Below are 18,786 nucleotides of genomic sequence, written 5' to 3' on the forward strand. Positions count from 1 at the left end.
ATTGGGTGTTCTTTAACTTTCTTGTGTAGTATACTTGTAAATTCTAACATACCTCTTTAGTTCACCTTGTGAAATGAAAATACTTTATTCACCGTAGGTTTAATAACATATACTTCAAGGTGTGTCCATCCCAGAGCTATGTGAATCAATATACATCTGATCCTTTACATCTTATTGAAATACATCACCCATTTTACGAACTAAAAATAAACCATCTGAATAAACAGGAACCAAATTGGTCTCCAATTCATGAATTTCAATTTTCTAATGTTGAACACGTACCTGTAAATCTGTACCCTCTTCATCATTTAACATGTTTAAACACCTTCGACCTTCACCTTTGTCAATCCTTCACCTTGCTACCCACCATCTGTGTGCTGGTCTATCGACATATTTCACATTTACCACACACAGCATCTGACTCATGTGAACAGGTAAATCAATGGATCAAACTTGGCTGATCCGACAGTGCCCAATTTCCTTTACAATAAACTGTTATGTGATTAAGTTGTCAGGTGAACGTTATCTCACTGGAAGTGGGCAGGGCTGGTGATTAGTAGTAATTTTATAATTTGAACTCCAACAGTTAAAGCAAATATATTTTGGAGGATATTGAACATTTCTGTTTATTGAGGAATACATCCAGTGTCACTCAGAATGACCAGTTAGGGTAACTGATATGATCAGTTAATCTCACACTCGAAGCTCTTTATTTTCTCATATATCATCTGATACTCCAATCCAAGTTTCTATTTCCTGTGGGGGCCACAACTACTGTTTGACAAAGGAGGCACTCCTACAAAATGAAAAAATAACACACTCCCTTTCTCCTTTCAAACTTGTAACTCATCATTTCCTCTCTATCTAGGGCAGCTACAAGGGCCTAACAGAAAATACAACAATGCAGAGAGCAAATCAAACAAATATTGTAACCTTCTACACTTGTTAATGGTCTTATTTCAACCTCTGACCCACATTGGGTCTGTTACCTGCTGTCATATCATTGATTACCCTCCCTTTAACCTCAATTTATTAGAAAAGTTGTGCAATTTCGACCTCTGGTAACAGTCGAAATACATTGATAGTGAGTGAGTTGGGTTTAATGCCGCTTTTAACAGTATTACAGTTATATCGTGGCGTGTCAGCTTAATGTGGGAGGAAAGGCCGAAGTGATGCAGGTCTCAGACGTTTACCACTTCGGTGACGGAGGTATGGTGCTGACAATTCTAGAAGCATAATCGGGGCGAACCAGGATCCGAATCCACAATCATAGGTTTCTGGCATGCCCAAGGCACGCAACTCTGCACAGCAAATCGCCTTAGACGACTGGGCCACCTGTGCCCCCAGATACATTAACCAAAACAATTCCATGTATATATCCCACGCACTGTAATATAGAACCAAATTTGCAAATAACAGTTAAAATTGTGCGCAACACCTCTGTGATACACGTATGTAATTAAGGCCAGGTGGCCTCTTAAGCGTGTGAAGAAAGATTGATTGACTGATTGATTGACATTGGAAAAGACATTCTGTCGTCTACAGTTAAACATTCTCACTTTGATGCTAAAAGTCTTATTTAATTTGTAATACATTCTCGAAACATTTCTCAAAAAATGAATTATCATTACGAAAGACAGTTACTTCTTCAAACACTCGATCTATTTAACAGCCAAAATGATAATAAAATCTTAGCAAGTATCCTGAACCCCTGCCCTGAAAAAGCAAAATCTGTTTCACAAATTATCTCTGACATGCTTATTAAATGAACCTGTCTTGTAGACAAAGTTTAGACATCATGTTAAATCTTTACTACAACTATTGTGACTTATGAATACAGTCTCTACACTTGATTTATCAATACAGTATCTACAGTATTAAAGTTTATGCTGCCAGCCACCTCATGATACATATAAATGTTTATTCACTATGAATGAAAATGATACGCGATATCTGTATATATAATTACATTATGTACCTCTCATGTATATAGTTATATTTACTCCCATAAGTAGATATTTTGTACCATGTCCCACGAGTTGTTCTGAACAATATAAAATTATTTTTTTTATTCTTGATTCTCTCAATCTAATCCATAGTGACACAATGAAGACAAAAACGTTTCTCAAAATTCATATATTTTTCAGGAATGATGTCTGAAGAATAATACCTGTACCTGAGAAATTTTGAAAGTGATTTCTCATATGGCCATAGTGGAATAACATGACCACTGATAGTTTCCATGTGTGTAACAAGACACCTTAAATATTGATGGGAAGTGGAAAGGAACAGGAAATTGAAATCTTTGTGGACGTGTAAACATAAACACACATGTGAAGCTGCCTGATCAAATTACTGGGAACAAGTATGTCACCCAAGTTACAGCTTCAGTTTTGAGTTTTGTGTTTCATATTTTCCTGGGTTTGAAGTGTAGTCTGACGACAAGTCTTTGGACTGTAAGCTAGAAAGAGGAAGGATGGAAATTAAGGGCCCTTTTCAATCCACTTGGGTGGGGAGGGGTAGGATTGATATATTTGTATGAACATTTCAGAAATGTTCAAATGGTTAACAGCTAGCATTTTCTTCCTCCTACACTTTCACATTTTGGACTTCTGACGTGGTCAAATAAACAAATGTTGCTAAAGTGAGTGAAAAGAGTCAATTTTTAGAACTTCAAATGAAAATCTAAGTATTGGGAAGTCAGTGACCCTAGATGACATTTTTTTACAATATGTTCGTAATAATTTTAGTACCAAAGTCTATGTATAAGCATCGATCTGTACCAAAAATAAGCCTGATTTCCTTTGATCTACAGCAGATATAATTTTCATGAACTATGTTCATCATCAGGTTGACTCATCAACTGGACTGCTCTCAGAAATGTTGTGACAAACTGTCTTTGTATTGTTGTCAGGATTATCAGTATGTATCTAAGCAACAAATGTATGACTTGTCAAGTGCCAGCCATGTTCGAGGTGTGTGGCAACCAGAGTGATGTTTCAATTTTGGTGTGAACTGACCCAAATGGAAAACTCATTTATCAAAATCTGGAGTAGTAATAACTGTTTTTGCAGATGTTTGTCAGTTTTATAATGTAAAACACCGCTGTACTGGAGTAATTAAATAATCTGACACAACATAAGACATAGCGAATGAAATTGGTGATATACTGACATCTAAAGCAAAAACAAAGAAACTACAATCTCAAGATAACTTTTTCTATCCATCCATTCATACATAGCCATTAATTACCCTTCAATGGAATAAGATCCAAGTAGGTGAAGTAAGTCATAACATTTCATCAGTTCAAACATTATATATTAAAAATGTCAGTATTTTAAATTTTGTCAAGAGGCAGGTAGAGATAATACACTTATACAGTACCTACAATCTGCATATCTTAAACCCCTGTGTGTGATCCCTGAACCTTCTGCCTGTCTTCTTAATTCACACTGTCCCAATCACATTACAATTATTCATTATACAATCCACATGCAGAACAAGCTGTGTGTTATTGAGTAATATCACACAGGCATAAGTAGTGATAACAACCACTGTCCACCAGCTGACTGCTTTTTCCTGTGTTTCCACCAATGGCCTGGCATCAACAGCCTGTACAACTCCTGTTAAACCAGTTCCCTGCCTCCAGGCCTGTCTGGTAGTACGACACAAGGATATTAATCATGTCAGGGTAGATATTTCCACCATCACGTCCTGTGTGTAATATTACCTATAAACTGTCCCTGTAATGTTTAGTAACAACTCTGCACATGTGGTATATTATCAATCATAAAATAACCAAATAAAATTAGTTTGAGTACTCTACTGAATACAGTTTGTGAATAGTTAGCTTAATATGAGTGAGTGAGTGGGTTTTACGCCACTTTTAGCAATATTCCAGCAATATCATGGTGGGGGACACCAGAAATGGGCTTCACACATTGTACCCATGTCGGGAATTGAACCGGGGTCTGCGGCATGACAAGCGACTACTTTAACCACTAGGCTACCCGACCGCCCCTTGTTTAATATGAAGGTTCATCTATGGTCCATGATGTATACATAGCAAACATGGATAAATTGCCAGAGGATAGGCAGTCTTGTTATCCACTGAAACTGATTCCATTGGGCGAATAAGGCAAAATAAAGGTGTAACCTTTATGAATGGATCACTGAAAATCCTGTTTACTTAAGTTTTAGAAACCAGATCATAGTTTGTATCTAAACATTAGCGAATAACAAATTCTAGAAGGTAAAAAAAGATACTTATCATGGCATCAACATATGTAACTTAATACCTCATTTGTCTGTTGAAATACTACAAGTTTATAGAACTCATACAGTTTACATAAGTTGGTTGGTTGGTTGGTTTGTTGTTTAACACCGCACTCAGCAATATTCCAGCTATACAATGGCTGTCTGTAAATAATCGAGTCTGGACCAGACAATCCAGTGATTAATATCATGAGCATCGATCCACGCAATTGGGATTGATGACATGCATCAACCAAGTCAGCGAGCCTGACCACCCGATCCCGTTAGTCGCATCTTATGTTTACATAAGTATTTCCATTGTCGTTTTGAGAGTTTCAATATCTTACATGTATCTTAGCTATTGCAATACCTTACAAACTTTGTTGGATGTGCAAAATCTGTGAAAGAATCAAGTACTACAGCACTAGCTAGGTATGAAGTAAGGGAGTCAGGATACACCTACTTCATGAAACTCGCCCAGGCTACCAAGAGGTTGTTGCAATCAACCAGGTAGTGTTTAACTTGCATCACTGGTTAATAAAGGTAATTACTAACAGTATTTAGGCTAGGTTTTTTGCAAAACTGCGTTAAGTTTTAAAATCAATAATGAATTAAGTCACAAATTGATTTTATTTGTTTGTTTGTTTATTTGTTGTTTAACGCCACACTCAGCAATATTTCAGCTATACGATGCGGTCTGTAAATAATCGTGTCTGGGCCACATAATCCAGTGATTGACATCATGAGCATCGACCCACAGAATTGGGATACCAATTCAGCGAGCCTGACCACCCAATTCTGTTAGTCACCTCTTACGACAAGCCTAGTTGCCTTTTGTAGCAAGCATGGATTGTTGAAGACCTATTCTACCCCGTATCTTCATGGGTCCCCAAATTGACACATGGGTAGGTGTAGTGTATTGTCAGGTGTACAGTACTGTATGCATCATTACCTCATGAATCGCAACTACCCTATAACATCACAATTTGGACAAAATGTCACGTGACCTTACCTTTTCATCCCACACTCGAGTCACCACACACTTGTAAGGTAAAATCAATGTCCTGTGTGTAAAATCATACAAACACTTGCCACTCAAATAAAATAGCCACACAATAGTGAGCAGTAGATTGACATATGTACAAACAGGGTCATGCACCATGCCCCTCCAACTTATGACTGTTCATATCTATAAAATGACATTTGTCGTAAACTATCCCAGTTGAGTGTTATTTACAGGGCTGTTCATGAGTACATTACTACCACATATCTACCTTTTAACAAGTTAACAGTCTATGATCAAAGGTGGTAAACCAAACACGCCCTGGTGCACCCTTTTGTGGGATCCAACGATTGTTGTAACCCTAAATATCCCCGCTTTGTGGTGAGGTGGACAGAGAGGGTTTATGACCACTGTCCTCATCTCTCTGCAGGTGAGATAACTGCAGGTGATATGCCAGACAGTCGTAGGCGTGATTTGTGGAGTAGCATAATCTCAACTGTGTCATGTTACGCAGGTTTGATCTACCCATTACTCTTACCAACCTGCCTCCTTACTGGTGTCTCATGTTATCATGGACAATTGTGCCTAGTTTTAGTTGCCTGTTAAATGCCATGTACAAAGCTGTCATCATAAGTATGAGGCAAAAATGGTTTACTTTAGGGCAACCTGTAAACCTGACAAAATGGGTCTGACTAAACAAGAAATTCACAAGCCTTATTTATTTATTTGTTTGTTTGTTTGTTTAGTATATTGTATAGTATAAGTATGTTGTCTTTTTAAAGAAATCTATGCATATAATAAGTTCCTATGGATATTTTTAGGTGCAGTGTATGTATATGCACATGACTGCATATTCATGGTTGCAATCTTTAATTTTTTTGGTAAATATTCGATACCACGAATAATGAATTCAATTCATGAAGGTATGCGGTTCGATTCACCGAATACACGAGTGAATCATAACAGCCCTAGTATACATATAAATGCACCAAATATGATGGTCATTTATGAATTTGATAGGGGTAATTTGGGTGAGGAGAGAAAAAATAATTCCTGTGTTCCTCCCCAACCTTCTATTTTTTATTGCCAAAACAGTCATATTGTATTTGACTTAATAAGCGCCCCGCTCTAATAAGCGTCCACGGCGACATTTGCTAATATATTGGCTCGTGCACAATCCCAATTAGCACCCCTTCCGATTGATCAATGTAAACAAGACTCATTTATTCGCGTATAATACGCACTCGTGTGTTATATGCACCCTTAATTATGGGCAATTAAATTCTGCAAAAATATATCTGTTGACATAAACATTTCAGGCTATCAGTATAAACCACAGAAACTCGGGGGTTTTTCCGACAAAATAATATTCTAATAAGAGGCCCCTATTTCTAATTTCTAATTCGTGTATAATGCGCACCCCCTTCTACACAGCTGTGTTTTTCCGAAAAAAAGTGTGCACTATACTCAAGAAAATACGGTATGCCCTGGGCGCTTATTACGTCAAATACAGTAGTTTTGTTGAAGGCCTTATTGATCTAAAATAAAACCATTAGCCTTGGCTACGTTTAGTTACCATATGGTGCAGCTTTCTATAAAAACACAATAAGACTTCTGAAAACCATATTCTATCAAGTTTATACAAAATGTATGCTACTTACGTCCATTAATTACGTTGCTAAAAAGTCAATAATCTTGAAATCGACGTTCCCCATTATGTCTCAACTCACCAACATTAATTGAAGGTAGTGAAAACTTTAACCACGTAATGTCATTTCCTATTCATCCTTAAACAAAGGCTGCAGTACATAACACATTTAGCAAATACTTAGCTGAACAGAAAGGCGAAGTGTGAATAATGCATTTGTGAAAGATAACCGATAATTACAGCAGTATGCTCCACCTGCCATTTTATGTTATTTCATTCATGCTTCTTAATATAGCACTCAACATAAAAATCATCGAAAATGATCAATCACCTGAACATCACAACATAAAACAGACTAAACCTACATTAAGCATGCTTAGTACAACTGAAAAAGAACTCCATTAGTTGTTAAATGACACTTGTCCAAAATTCTAAACCCTTGCTCCAAATTAGGGCAGATATTCGTCACTCTTCACTGACCCAAAACAAAATAAGATATATACTGGTTATATAAAAATGAAAGTACTTGCAATTCAAGTGGAATGTCCAATGTATTTACATTTTTTTTTAAAAACACAAAGATGAATATATTCTCTTGATTGTATTTTGTGTTTTTTTGATAGATAGTGCAATTAGCCGATCTTGATGTCTATCGGGTGTTTCACAAAGAACAGGAAAGTGCTGACATGACAGTAAGCCATTAGGACCTCCAGCCTACAGGTTCAACAGATGCTGTCCATGCAGATAGCACCATAGTCATGTCGCGGACTAATACATTGTCAAGAACTCACAGTGTTCGAGTGAAACTGATACACACAGACTCTTTAGCAGGATTACTGAAACTACCATATCCAAAGGGGACTATGTCAACAGGCCTAGAACAAAATTCTGGATTAAGTGAGTTGCACTAATGTTAAATCAGAAACTGGAAACATCCATTTTTACAAACTTGAAAGTTCGCATTTTAGTGTTAGACTGCACAAGAAAGGACACTGAGAACACTCACGATGGGCGACTGTACAACGATGACACCTTGAGAGTAGGGCAAGGGTCTCCTGTGACATGTCTCACATGGACACGAAACAATTATAACGACTTCTCCTAGATTTCATAAAGAGCATATATTTGACAAACAATGTGCAATAAATATGTTAACCGTTTGATACCAATAGTACTCAGGACTATATCTATCTATCTATCTACTTTTGACACTTACCCCCTTCTAATCCTTCAAATAATCTAATCTGCTATCAATCTGTTCCGATACCTCTTTCTCCCTGATGGATCTAATCCCGGACTATCTCACCTGCCTTATACAGACTTCTACCTGTCCCGTCAAGTAGAAACATCAAACTCGTGACTTCTGAACTGTGTCATCCGATATCAGAGGAGTTATCCACCCTTACAATAGGAACTCTTCCGTCAAAGAGACGGACATATTATGTGTTAATGGTCCTACCAAGTTCTATGATGATGTTGGGGGTTCTGAAAACTGACACTTCATGCTTCCATGAATGGGGGGTGGCTATATGTCAGACCTAGCTGCGGGGACAATCTGGGGGTGAGTTCCACTGGATATCAGATCTCCATGTTGATATGTGAGAGAGCATGCTTGGGCTAGACACTAAGTATATGAATATTATCAATAACAATGCCTGTTGTTTGTTTTGTTTATATGACACAGTCCCGACACTCCTGTCTGACATACCACACCAATCTGCTAGACGTGTCACCAACTCATTCGTGTCTGACATTCCACTCCGATCTACTGGAAGTGTCACCAACTGTCTTAATTCAGCTTCATGTGTTCACACAACAAAACTTTCTTAGGAGAAAATAAGGAGATTTTTATTGAATAACAATGTTGTTTTCACAAGGGAAACAAGAAATAACAACTACACATGTTAAATGATGGCACCATAGTGTCATTAGGCAACAGAGGACATCACTGGACCAGTTGGTGCCTCTGCCTAGATATAATCAACTTAGGGGAGTATGTATCATGTTTTCTAGCATTTAGTCCTGCACAATGACTGTGGAATTTATATTTTTTATATATTTTTTTTTTACTAAAAGCCTCGGCAAGTCTAGCATTTAGTCCTGCACCATGACCTTGGAATTTATATTTTTTAGGTATTTTTTTTTTACTAAAAGCCTCGGCAAGATTAGATCAAACTAACCAAGTCTAGTTTGCTTGATTCCATCTAGCAGAAGAGGAAAGGTTCTTGTAAAAATATATGTTTATTATTTTAAAGACATGTTTTCATTGACTAAGTGTTTGTCTATCTAGCATTCTCAATTATCAGTTGTATATATCTCCATTCCAAGAGCCATTCAATTCCATATAGCTTCAGTTAGAGTCCCATTCATATGACACTAAATAATAATAGGTGTCCAATCAAATCACAATCAGGTGCAAGAGACATTCTGTGGGAAGGTATATATTCTTCACAAGATAGAAGAGATGGAGAAGGCTATGTCGCTTCCCAAATCACTGGATTGTCTGGTTGAGACTCGATTCTTTGCAGGCCACTATCACATGGAAATAGTAATGCTTGTTTAAGCGACAAATAATCACTCACTTTGTTTATAAAAGTTGTAGTGGGTGCTACCGGTAGAGCAGGATATGCTTACCCTTTTCGCAAATGTAGCAGGGCGTGGAGTTATCCCACAGATGACATCCTTACCTTGTCAGCTTGCTGACAGGGTTAAGCTCTTTGGTCATGTGGACAAGGCATCCGACCTCGGATTAGAAAGTCCGTGGTTCGAATCCCATCATGGTACTCGGAACTTTTATGGCAGCTACACGAATACCAGGTGTCATCACTGATGTTCTGGGATCCATTCATATAATTTTCAATTTCTATGCACCTATGGAATCAGTTTCGGAATATAATACGATTATACTCTGGTATTGGCATTTTGGAGTGATCCAGGGTATTTATTATGATTCGATGGAAATATTTTACACTGAACAATTGAAGAAGGTTTTCTGGTGGTTTCATAATATGTTTTATAAATTTTACATAAATAGAATATTTAGTTGATCTTCTCTTAGATGTCACTGTCATGTCAAGCCACAAGATGGAACAATTCCAACGGGCCACAAATATTCTGTTTCTCTCATGAAAATATTGTGATTGAAAAACCATAGTAGCAAATACCACAACTATCCCAATGAAATAATGCAACAACAATTACGACACCATTCCTTGTAGGATGGGTGAACGTGTTACCTGGGAAACATATATAATATTGCTGTCACATGTTTCATGTATGAAAGCTACCTTTGTGAAAAGCAATATTTTCATATATGTTCATTACGTACAATATCTTTCATGGGAAACATTCATGTCATGCATGCATGATTCAAGAAATAGTCACGTCTTCTGTTACCGTATTCGACGTAATAAGCGCTCGTGTGTTATATGCACCCTTAATTATGGGCAATTAAATTCTGGAGAAATATATCTGTCGTACATAAACATTTCAGGCTGTCACAATAAACCACGAAATTTATCTTTCAACTCTTTTTTTCCCACCAAAATAATATTCTAATAAGCGCCCCCTATTTCTAATTTTGAGAGCGCCCTGGGCGCTTATAACGTCGAATACGGTAATTATGTTTTCACTCGCAACCCATTCAAACAATGTTATTCTACTACATAATGTAAGGAAAATATACACATGATCTGAATACTGTATAACAAATATGTCAGCTTCTTTAGGGTTAACAAGTAGTTTTACAAAGAAAATTCACAAAAATACAATTTTTCCAAGTAGCATCGCAACTGTTAAAACTGTAACATTTACATACCATATCACTGTTATATCACTCTCAGATAAAAAGACAACCTAAATGACTCAAACCAATGGCATATTTCCAATACAGCTCAGATGGTTTTGTACTTTGGGAAGGCAGAAACAAAAGAACAAATCCAAGGTTGTTTTGACACCTGTACAAGATCAATCATGATTATATGTCAGAAGAACAAGCCTGTATCTGAACATGTTGAAAGTGTATAATTAAAGGAGTATCTATGTCGTGACTGGCCGATCGATCTGCTGACAATGAAATCAGGACAAAGAGCAAGGGACACAACGCCCTGTTGTTGATCAGTGGCAGATTCTGACACTTGGTTACCTCGACTTGCATGACTGACGTCAACACACCATGATACAAATGATACATATCGATCCAATCCAAGTTTGTAGCTACACAATAGTCATTTGCTTCCTACACTGTCAGAGGAAATGGTCTGAAAGAACTTTGTAGATTAATAAATAAGGGACAATATCTCGTCCCCATCATAGGGTCATGAAACAATGGTACACGCTTTGCACTTCATGAAATATCTATCACAGCAGATTGAACTATTATCGTCATTATTATCATCTCAATACATACTTCTTCCCCCAAAATACCATGTAAATATAAAACGTCAACGCCAGAGTGAGTGAGTGAGTGAAAGGCTATGGTTTTACACCACTTTTAGCAATATTCCAGCAATATCAAGGCTAAAGGCACCAGAAATGGGCTTCACAAATTGTACCCATGTCGGGAATCGAACCCGGGTCTTTGGGGTGATGAGCGAACGCTTTAACCACTAGGCTACCCGACCGCCCTGGGTGCAAAAGACAGATACCGTGAACATTTTATAAATGGATCAGTGAAAATCAGAGATGACACCACATGTTGGCAAAAAGGGTAAGCATGTCCTGCCCCACAGTTAAATGACGAGGTAACCAAAAAAAATAATTTTTGGGGAAATACAGTCAAGACCATATGAAGTTCACGCAAAATATTACTTAATTTCAGATAAAAATATCAACATGATCAACACATCATTCATGGAGGCTTAACTTTTTACATCGGGATATCAGGCTTATTAAAGTAGACACTGTTGAATCAAATCAACACCCTGAAAAATAAAATAAAATGGGCATTGACACAACAGTTAACAAACTAGATTCTATTTACTGAAACGACTGAAAAAAGTCCTTTATATCTAAGAGGTTGGCTTTAGAAAATATAGTTCTACACGCACAAGATTTTATGTTTTCATTCAGGAACATGTATTTGAAATATGTAATTCTTGCTGGTATTTAATGTCTTACTGATGCCTGACAGATACCAACAATTTGTGTTTGTTCTAAAAGTCTTCAATTCTAATTCATACATCACATTACAGGAAAGAATACATCCATGGAATATTTCAGTCACAAGCTGTGCTAGAAATTGGCTCTGGGTCCTGAAGTAGTTGCCAAACTGCCCAAGAGATAAGGTTTTAAAAGGACTTGTAGAAACATGCCATTTTTAAGGAATTTGCAATATGTTACCATTATATGGACCATTATATGGCTTCTACCACTGATGATAATATTAATATAATACATTGTCAGCCAATCATACAAGGAACTGAAAGGTTAGTTTGCCTTACAAACCCTGATACAAATATATCAAATAGAGCCCATGCATGTCTATAATGTTTGGCAAGTCTAGATTTACTACAGTATCTGTATATCTGAAAATGAAGAAAGTCTCTGGGCTCCTTTTTATTATATTTTTATTAAGATAATTTAACAACTCGGTTTTTTTCTGTACGAAATGTCATTTCAGAGACTAGATGTTAGTCTACAGAAAGGTTTTTGTCACTTTTAAATAAACTGAACAAAACAAGTTATGAACCATGAATATTTTGGGGCATTCTTTTTCATACAATTTCATAAACATGATAAAATAATCTCCCAAAATATCATGATCCCTTACTACTTTTGTTCAGTATATGTAAGACGTTACAAGGAACCGAACAGGTTTTGTTGCTTTTTCAAACAAACAACCATGGAATACTTGTTGCATGTAATATATCATTTATCACCACATTCAGACCACTGCACATAATGATGATCCTAGTTGAAGATAACATCCCATATACACCAAAGGATTGACCAGGCTTACCCCAGTTTGTTCAGGCATAGAAGCCCACCTTCACACCCCACACTGAGCACATGGTCCCAACACTTAGGCACCTCACAGTCCAACAGATGTACAATCCCATCAATAAAACATTGATCACATGGGGAACGTGGAGATGGGCCGACTGTATGCATGCCTGAACTATGTAATAACAGGCAATAATCCACCTCAGTTATAGGACTATTAAATAAATGATGCCTGAATATTGTCCTTCCTCTTTGATGTGTGGATAGATTGTAGGACAGTTTAATCGTTTTACTGCAGGGTAAAAGGTGAACTATTTTAGGCAAAGGTGACTACTAATAGAGATAAAACTGAAAGCACATGTGAGATATTTCACATCTGTATAACATAAACTTTATAAACACATATCTTTGATATGAAGGTCTTTAACCTACAATATATGGCTTACACTAGGCTTTAAGACATTGTCCACATGACATACATGCCATCTGTTGTATTCTTAGTGAAGCAATATCAATGGGTAATAACCGTTTACATTATGTTGACAATGTGTATAGCTACATTCACAAATATTGTCAGTTAACAACATGAAACGTGTCATCAGTAAACCCTCAGAATAAAGCATAGTTCTCAATACACAAGGACTCAACACATAAGGATACCACACAAGAAAATGTAGCTAGTGTCTCATGTATGTTGTGAGAGCAGATCAGGAAGAAATGATTTCCCTAGTCCAGATTTGATTATTTACATGCTGGTGATGTAACAGCAGTAGTAAACAGTCACTTTCTTCACCCAACAGACAGACAGCCAGACATACAGCTGCAATACAGCCAGCCAGACATACAGCCAGCCAGACATACAGCCAGCCAGCCAGCCAGATAGACAGACAGACACGAAACACTTTTTGTGTACTCTAATCAAGGCGTGAAGGTAAAAAATGTTTACAGATTTGGGCATTTTCTACAAAATATGTCCATGCCTCAAAAAGTTGTTCAGAGTGCAATAATAATCTACTTAAACATTGACATGAACTTTGAATTATCCTCATCTGCACGTGAGCTTGCAGTTATTGAAAACACATCAACACCTATTATCTGCGAAACTGTATCCAATCTGAGATAACCCCGATGGCCATTTATAGAAAATTGTCATTATCTTTTGTTTATTCATTGACAAATGACTGTATCTTGCCCTTCAGATAAGGTCTCACTTTGCACCCACTTCTGGTCTTGTGCTGTGATAGTGTCAAGTTCAGCTTATCAAGTGCTTCCTCAATAATTGAGTTTACAAATCTCAAACAGTGATACCACCATAGGTCCATAGTGTTCTGCCTCTTGTCCAGATAAAACCCAGGAGAAGTTAATTGACTTGGTAGCAACACTGATAACCCATAATGCACCTTCCTCCAGCTGACTCTTTGATAACGTTTGTGGAATTGTTGCATATGATAATAATAACAAATTCTGTAAGGCCATATATTTTTCATTTTTCGATTCAAGGAACTGAAAAGCAGCCAGTATAAGAAATGAATTAAACTTACAAATACTTAATTTATTAAGTGTACCGCTAGTAACATAGACCCTCTTATACAGTACAAAATATCAGATATAAATTCTGATTGGCATTTATTTCTATTTTTATTTTGACCAACCTTGTGTGGAAAATAAAGCTGGAATAAAACCGTGAAACATTAAATTAATAAACCATGGCCTAACTGATTCTGGCGTAACCTTTTCCATTACTTGGAGCAGGCTTAATCACAGTAATATGTAGCTGTAAATCATTTTTGTTTTAAATTGACCCATGTATCATACAAGGAAGCAATTTGAAGACAATGAAACAGAAGGCATTGCAACAGATTTGTAATGAGTGAGTGAGTGAGTGAGTGAGTGAGTGGTGATGGTGATGGTGAAATGGTCTGCCACAGTTTAATGACTCCGAGTTAACCAGTCCTAGTTTTATCCCCTTAATGCTGAATGCCGGGCAGGGTAACAAGAAGTATTTTTAAGATCTTTCGGTATCTAAGGCCAGGGGATCGAACCACAACCTCACGACATACATGAGACACTAAAAACAGGATTTACACATTTGCCCATGTGAGGAATTGAACCCAGACCTTATTTACAGTGAGCCAATGCTTTAACCTCTTGGCTACCTGGCTGCCCCCAGATTAGCATTGAAACATCAACTTCAAACATTGTTTATTGACTTGGACAAATCATGATGAAATGAAAACAGTACTCTTTCTTATCCCAGTCTTGTTCCCCCTCTACTAGACACTGTTTCAACATGTCCAATGACCTGACAGTGACACACCTGGCATTTATTTTTGAAAATAAATACTTATCAAATGAATAGAAACACATAAATTCTGATATATTTCTCATGTTTTCCCCACATTAAAAAACATCTGACTATGCAATATTCCATGACTCAAGTAATAAAACATGTTGACCTTATAACATTGGTTACATTATTCATGGTGAAAGATGCATTGCATGTGTCCTAATCAATAACTTTCCCTCAGGAATTTATGTGTTCAGTATCCATATAATCAGGCCAAATAGGTAGTACTTATGTTGCAGGTATTTAGACACCTTGAGAAATGGGGTCTGGCCTGTAGGAAGCATATACCAGGGTCAAATGTAAAACACTTTGTCTCTTGAAACACAAACAACACTGTAGCAGGCATGGTTGATACAGACAGACAGAGATAGACACACAGACAGTGATGGACAGACAGACAGTGATGGGCATATAGATTGACAGACAGACAGATGGACAGCCAGACAGACAGTCATGAACAGACAGATAGATTGACAGACAGTGATTGACAGACAGACAGATAGACATGGACACCAGCCACCCAGCCAGACAGACAGATATTTCATTGCACAAACGTTCCATCGAGATAACTATACTATAAACTACATACATATGTGCATGATAATAACCCAGTAATGATAGCAAGTTGCACATGTAATGAAATAGCACAATGTACAATCATAGTGTAAGTGTCTGTCAAGAGGTATGTCAAGTTTGTTTATAATCCATCCATCCATCCACCCATGAGTATCCATCCGTGAGTATCCATCCATCTATCCATCCTTGATTATCCATCCATCCATCTGTGAGTATCCATCCATGCATACATCCATCCATCCATCCAGACAGACAGACAGAAACACAAAGAAAGCTTTCAACATATGGTATATTATAAGTAATAACTACTAAAAATCTACAGAAAGAGGAACAGTATTTAAAATTATTTATGTCTTCACACATGCATAAAGTCCCACTTTTGTACTCATCATACCTACCATTTTGGTACATCAACCATAGTGACAGAGATATGACAGCAGTTTCATCAACATTGGTGATAACATACATCAGGAAATGTGGTCTCCATTAAGTATAGATCATGGTTAAAGCCTTCCTGTCATAACACCTGATTCCTACCAACACTAGCAAGACACTTCAACAAAAGTTAAACTGTTTACCTTTGATGTGAAGAACCTCACAGAACAGAAGGGGAAATGAACTAAGCCCTGGAGATCCCCTAATCCCCCATAGATTTTCTTATCCTCCCTTACACCAGAAGCTGTGAACACCCGGTCCCCATGCTAATTCTCTCTATCTTATCTTAACACAGGCTGCCCAAGAATCCTCCTATCTGACATCTGTCTTTACCAATCAGGCCACGTCCATTTTCAATTAAACTTTGCCTTGAAGTACAAGATTCTGGGTTCGAACACAAGTCATACATATTCAGCTAAGACCAACAGGGGAGCCCAAATTGGATAATTTTGTATCTGCCATTAAAATCTGTACAAAAAATCATAATCATATGTCTTCACCTTCCAAATATATACTGACGAACATTGCCAATAATTCTAAAACTTGTAAAAATCATACATATGAAAAGGGTTCTATCACCTGTATTTTCATTTCCATCACATTTTCATGCATTAATGTCATGTATACATATATCATGTTCTCATCTCTACACCATATAAATACTCTATTTTGTACTAGGTCCCAAGTGGGAGTTTTTGTGCAATAACAATTCTATTTTCTTCTTGATATACAGGCAAGTGGACAAAATCATCTTGGTTGAGTCTAAGACCAGTAAACAACCTGAAAGGACATGCTATTATTTCAATCTCTTCTATTGCAAGATTTAAAAATCCTAATGCTTAACACTTGCATTATTTATCATAAAGTTTTTACTGTCAAACAAGGGCCTCACCATTTCTGGTGCACCCTGCTGTGATGTTGCTGGAATATTGCTAAAAGCGGCGTAAAATCAAACACACTCATTCACTAAGTTATCAGAACAGTTTTTCTGAATTAACACATGAATTTGACATATATTAAGAGAGAAATGTCATAAATGCGATGTTTGGAAATGAAGGATGTTGCTGCTAAAAATGATAGATTTAGGGTGTAATTAAATTACTTTACTGAATGGTCCCAGGATCTCCCTTTATCACAAGCTTAATGTACATATATTTCAAACTAACTACTGAGTCCTTGCTTCTCTTGTAGACTTACAAACATAATCTGATGCACACATTCCACTTCTTCTTTACATTAATCTAAGTGTGATATGTTTGATTGAATCATACTGGTAGCCCCATACTGCTATGCACCACAGTGCAAGTACACCAATAGAATCTACAGCTACTGTATTCACTGTATTAAACACCCTGCTTCAATTAGCCCTCCTGATCAACTTCTAGACTGATCTATCTATAAATAATCATTTGAGCATCCCTTACTAAGATGCCGTGTTCACTACCACTTGATCTCTAAAATAAATCCATTTGTGGTGTCCCCCCGCCGTGATATTGCTGGAATATTGCTAAAAGCGGCGTAAAACCATACTCACTCACTCACTCACTCACTCACTAAAATAAATTGTTTTAATAAGCACCCCCTTTTTCAATTTCTAAACATCTGGGTCACTTTTTATGGCAATTACAGTATGCTAATAACCTATTAAGCACAATTAAATTGATTAAATACAATTGAGTACAGACATGCCAGTCGAACATACAGACAAGCTGAGTTCCTTACAGACCATGACTAAATATATTTTGAAATTTCAAAGTTCTTTCAAAACCATCTGGAACTTTTGGAAGATATTAGGTAGCAAACACAAAGAAGGGGGATGTAAACCATCTGACAGATTATTTTATCTGTGGACCCCAATGTTTATTCTCAAGTCCTCACAAATCATCCCCAACATCAACAAACACAACCCACCAGAGGACATCACCATTTATAATCACACTTTTCACCTTATCAGAAACACAGGAAGAGGCACTATAGATATACCAAGGAAACAAAAATATAATATGCCTTCCAGATGAAATATGATTTCTCAAGGTCATTCCAAATACAGCTGTCACCATCCTGGCTCAGAAAATGTAAGTGCATTGTTAATATATATATACCATCTATCAATACATGTATACTGAAATCAAATTGTGAAAACTACCAATATCTATCATTCATATCATGATTAGATTACCGGTATATTGCATTATTACTCATCCATGAAGAGATCACCCGTTTAATAAACATACAGCGGTATTACACATTGTTTAATAACATCACGTGCACACGGAACTATTTTTGGCCGGCCACATGATACATCACATGACCAAACAAAATGGCTACTGTCAAAATGTACCGATTCTCACCAGGGCGTGACTACAAATACTTTTTCTTCAGATGAATTATCATGAAACCGAAAAAATAATATGTTCTAAATATATGGATGAGAAAATATTTATTAATAAGAAATAATAAACGACATGAAAATTAAAGTACATATAGCAGACGATGAATCTATCGTCAAGTGAATAATCCTATCACAATGGCAACCGAAGCTATAAAAGTAAACGATTGTGTCAAAATTGATGGTCAGCT

The 18,786-nt window shown here is 36.9% G+C and overlaps 1 protein-coding gene across 3 annotated transcripts in view; it reads right to left on the reverse strand.

The window, feature by feature from the left end:
* Positions 1-18,786, reverse strand: part of LOC139456545 (TNF receptor-associated factor 4-like) — a 100,716-nt gene that overhangs the window by 47,177 nt on the left and 34,753 nt on the right. The window contains exon 1 of one of the 3 annotated variants that reach the window (XM_071238316.1): positions 283-327. The exons of the other annotated variants lie outside the window; for them this stretch is intronic. Within the exon in view, the coding sequence (XP_071094417.1) occupies positions 283-308 (26 nt within the window). The 5' untranslated portion in view covers positions 309-327. Of the gene's footprint in view, positions 1-282; positions 328-18,786 lie in introns of those variants that run through there. 3 annotated transcript variants of the gene reach the window in all.

This window comes from Haliotis cracherodii, unplaced genomic scaffold (assembly GCF_022045235.1).
Source record: "Haliotis cracherodii isolate W230 unplaced genomic scaffold, xgHalCrac1.p SCAF_11, whole genome shotgun sequence".
NCBI classification, from domain to species: Eukaryota; Metazoa; Mollusca; class Gastropoda; order Lepetellida; family Haliotidae; genus Haliotis; species Haliotis cracherodii.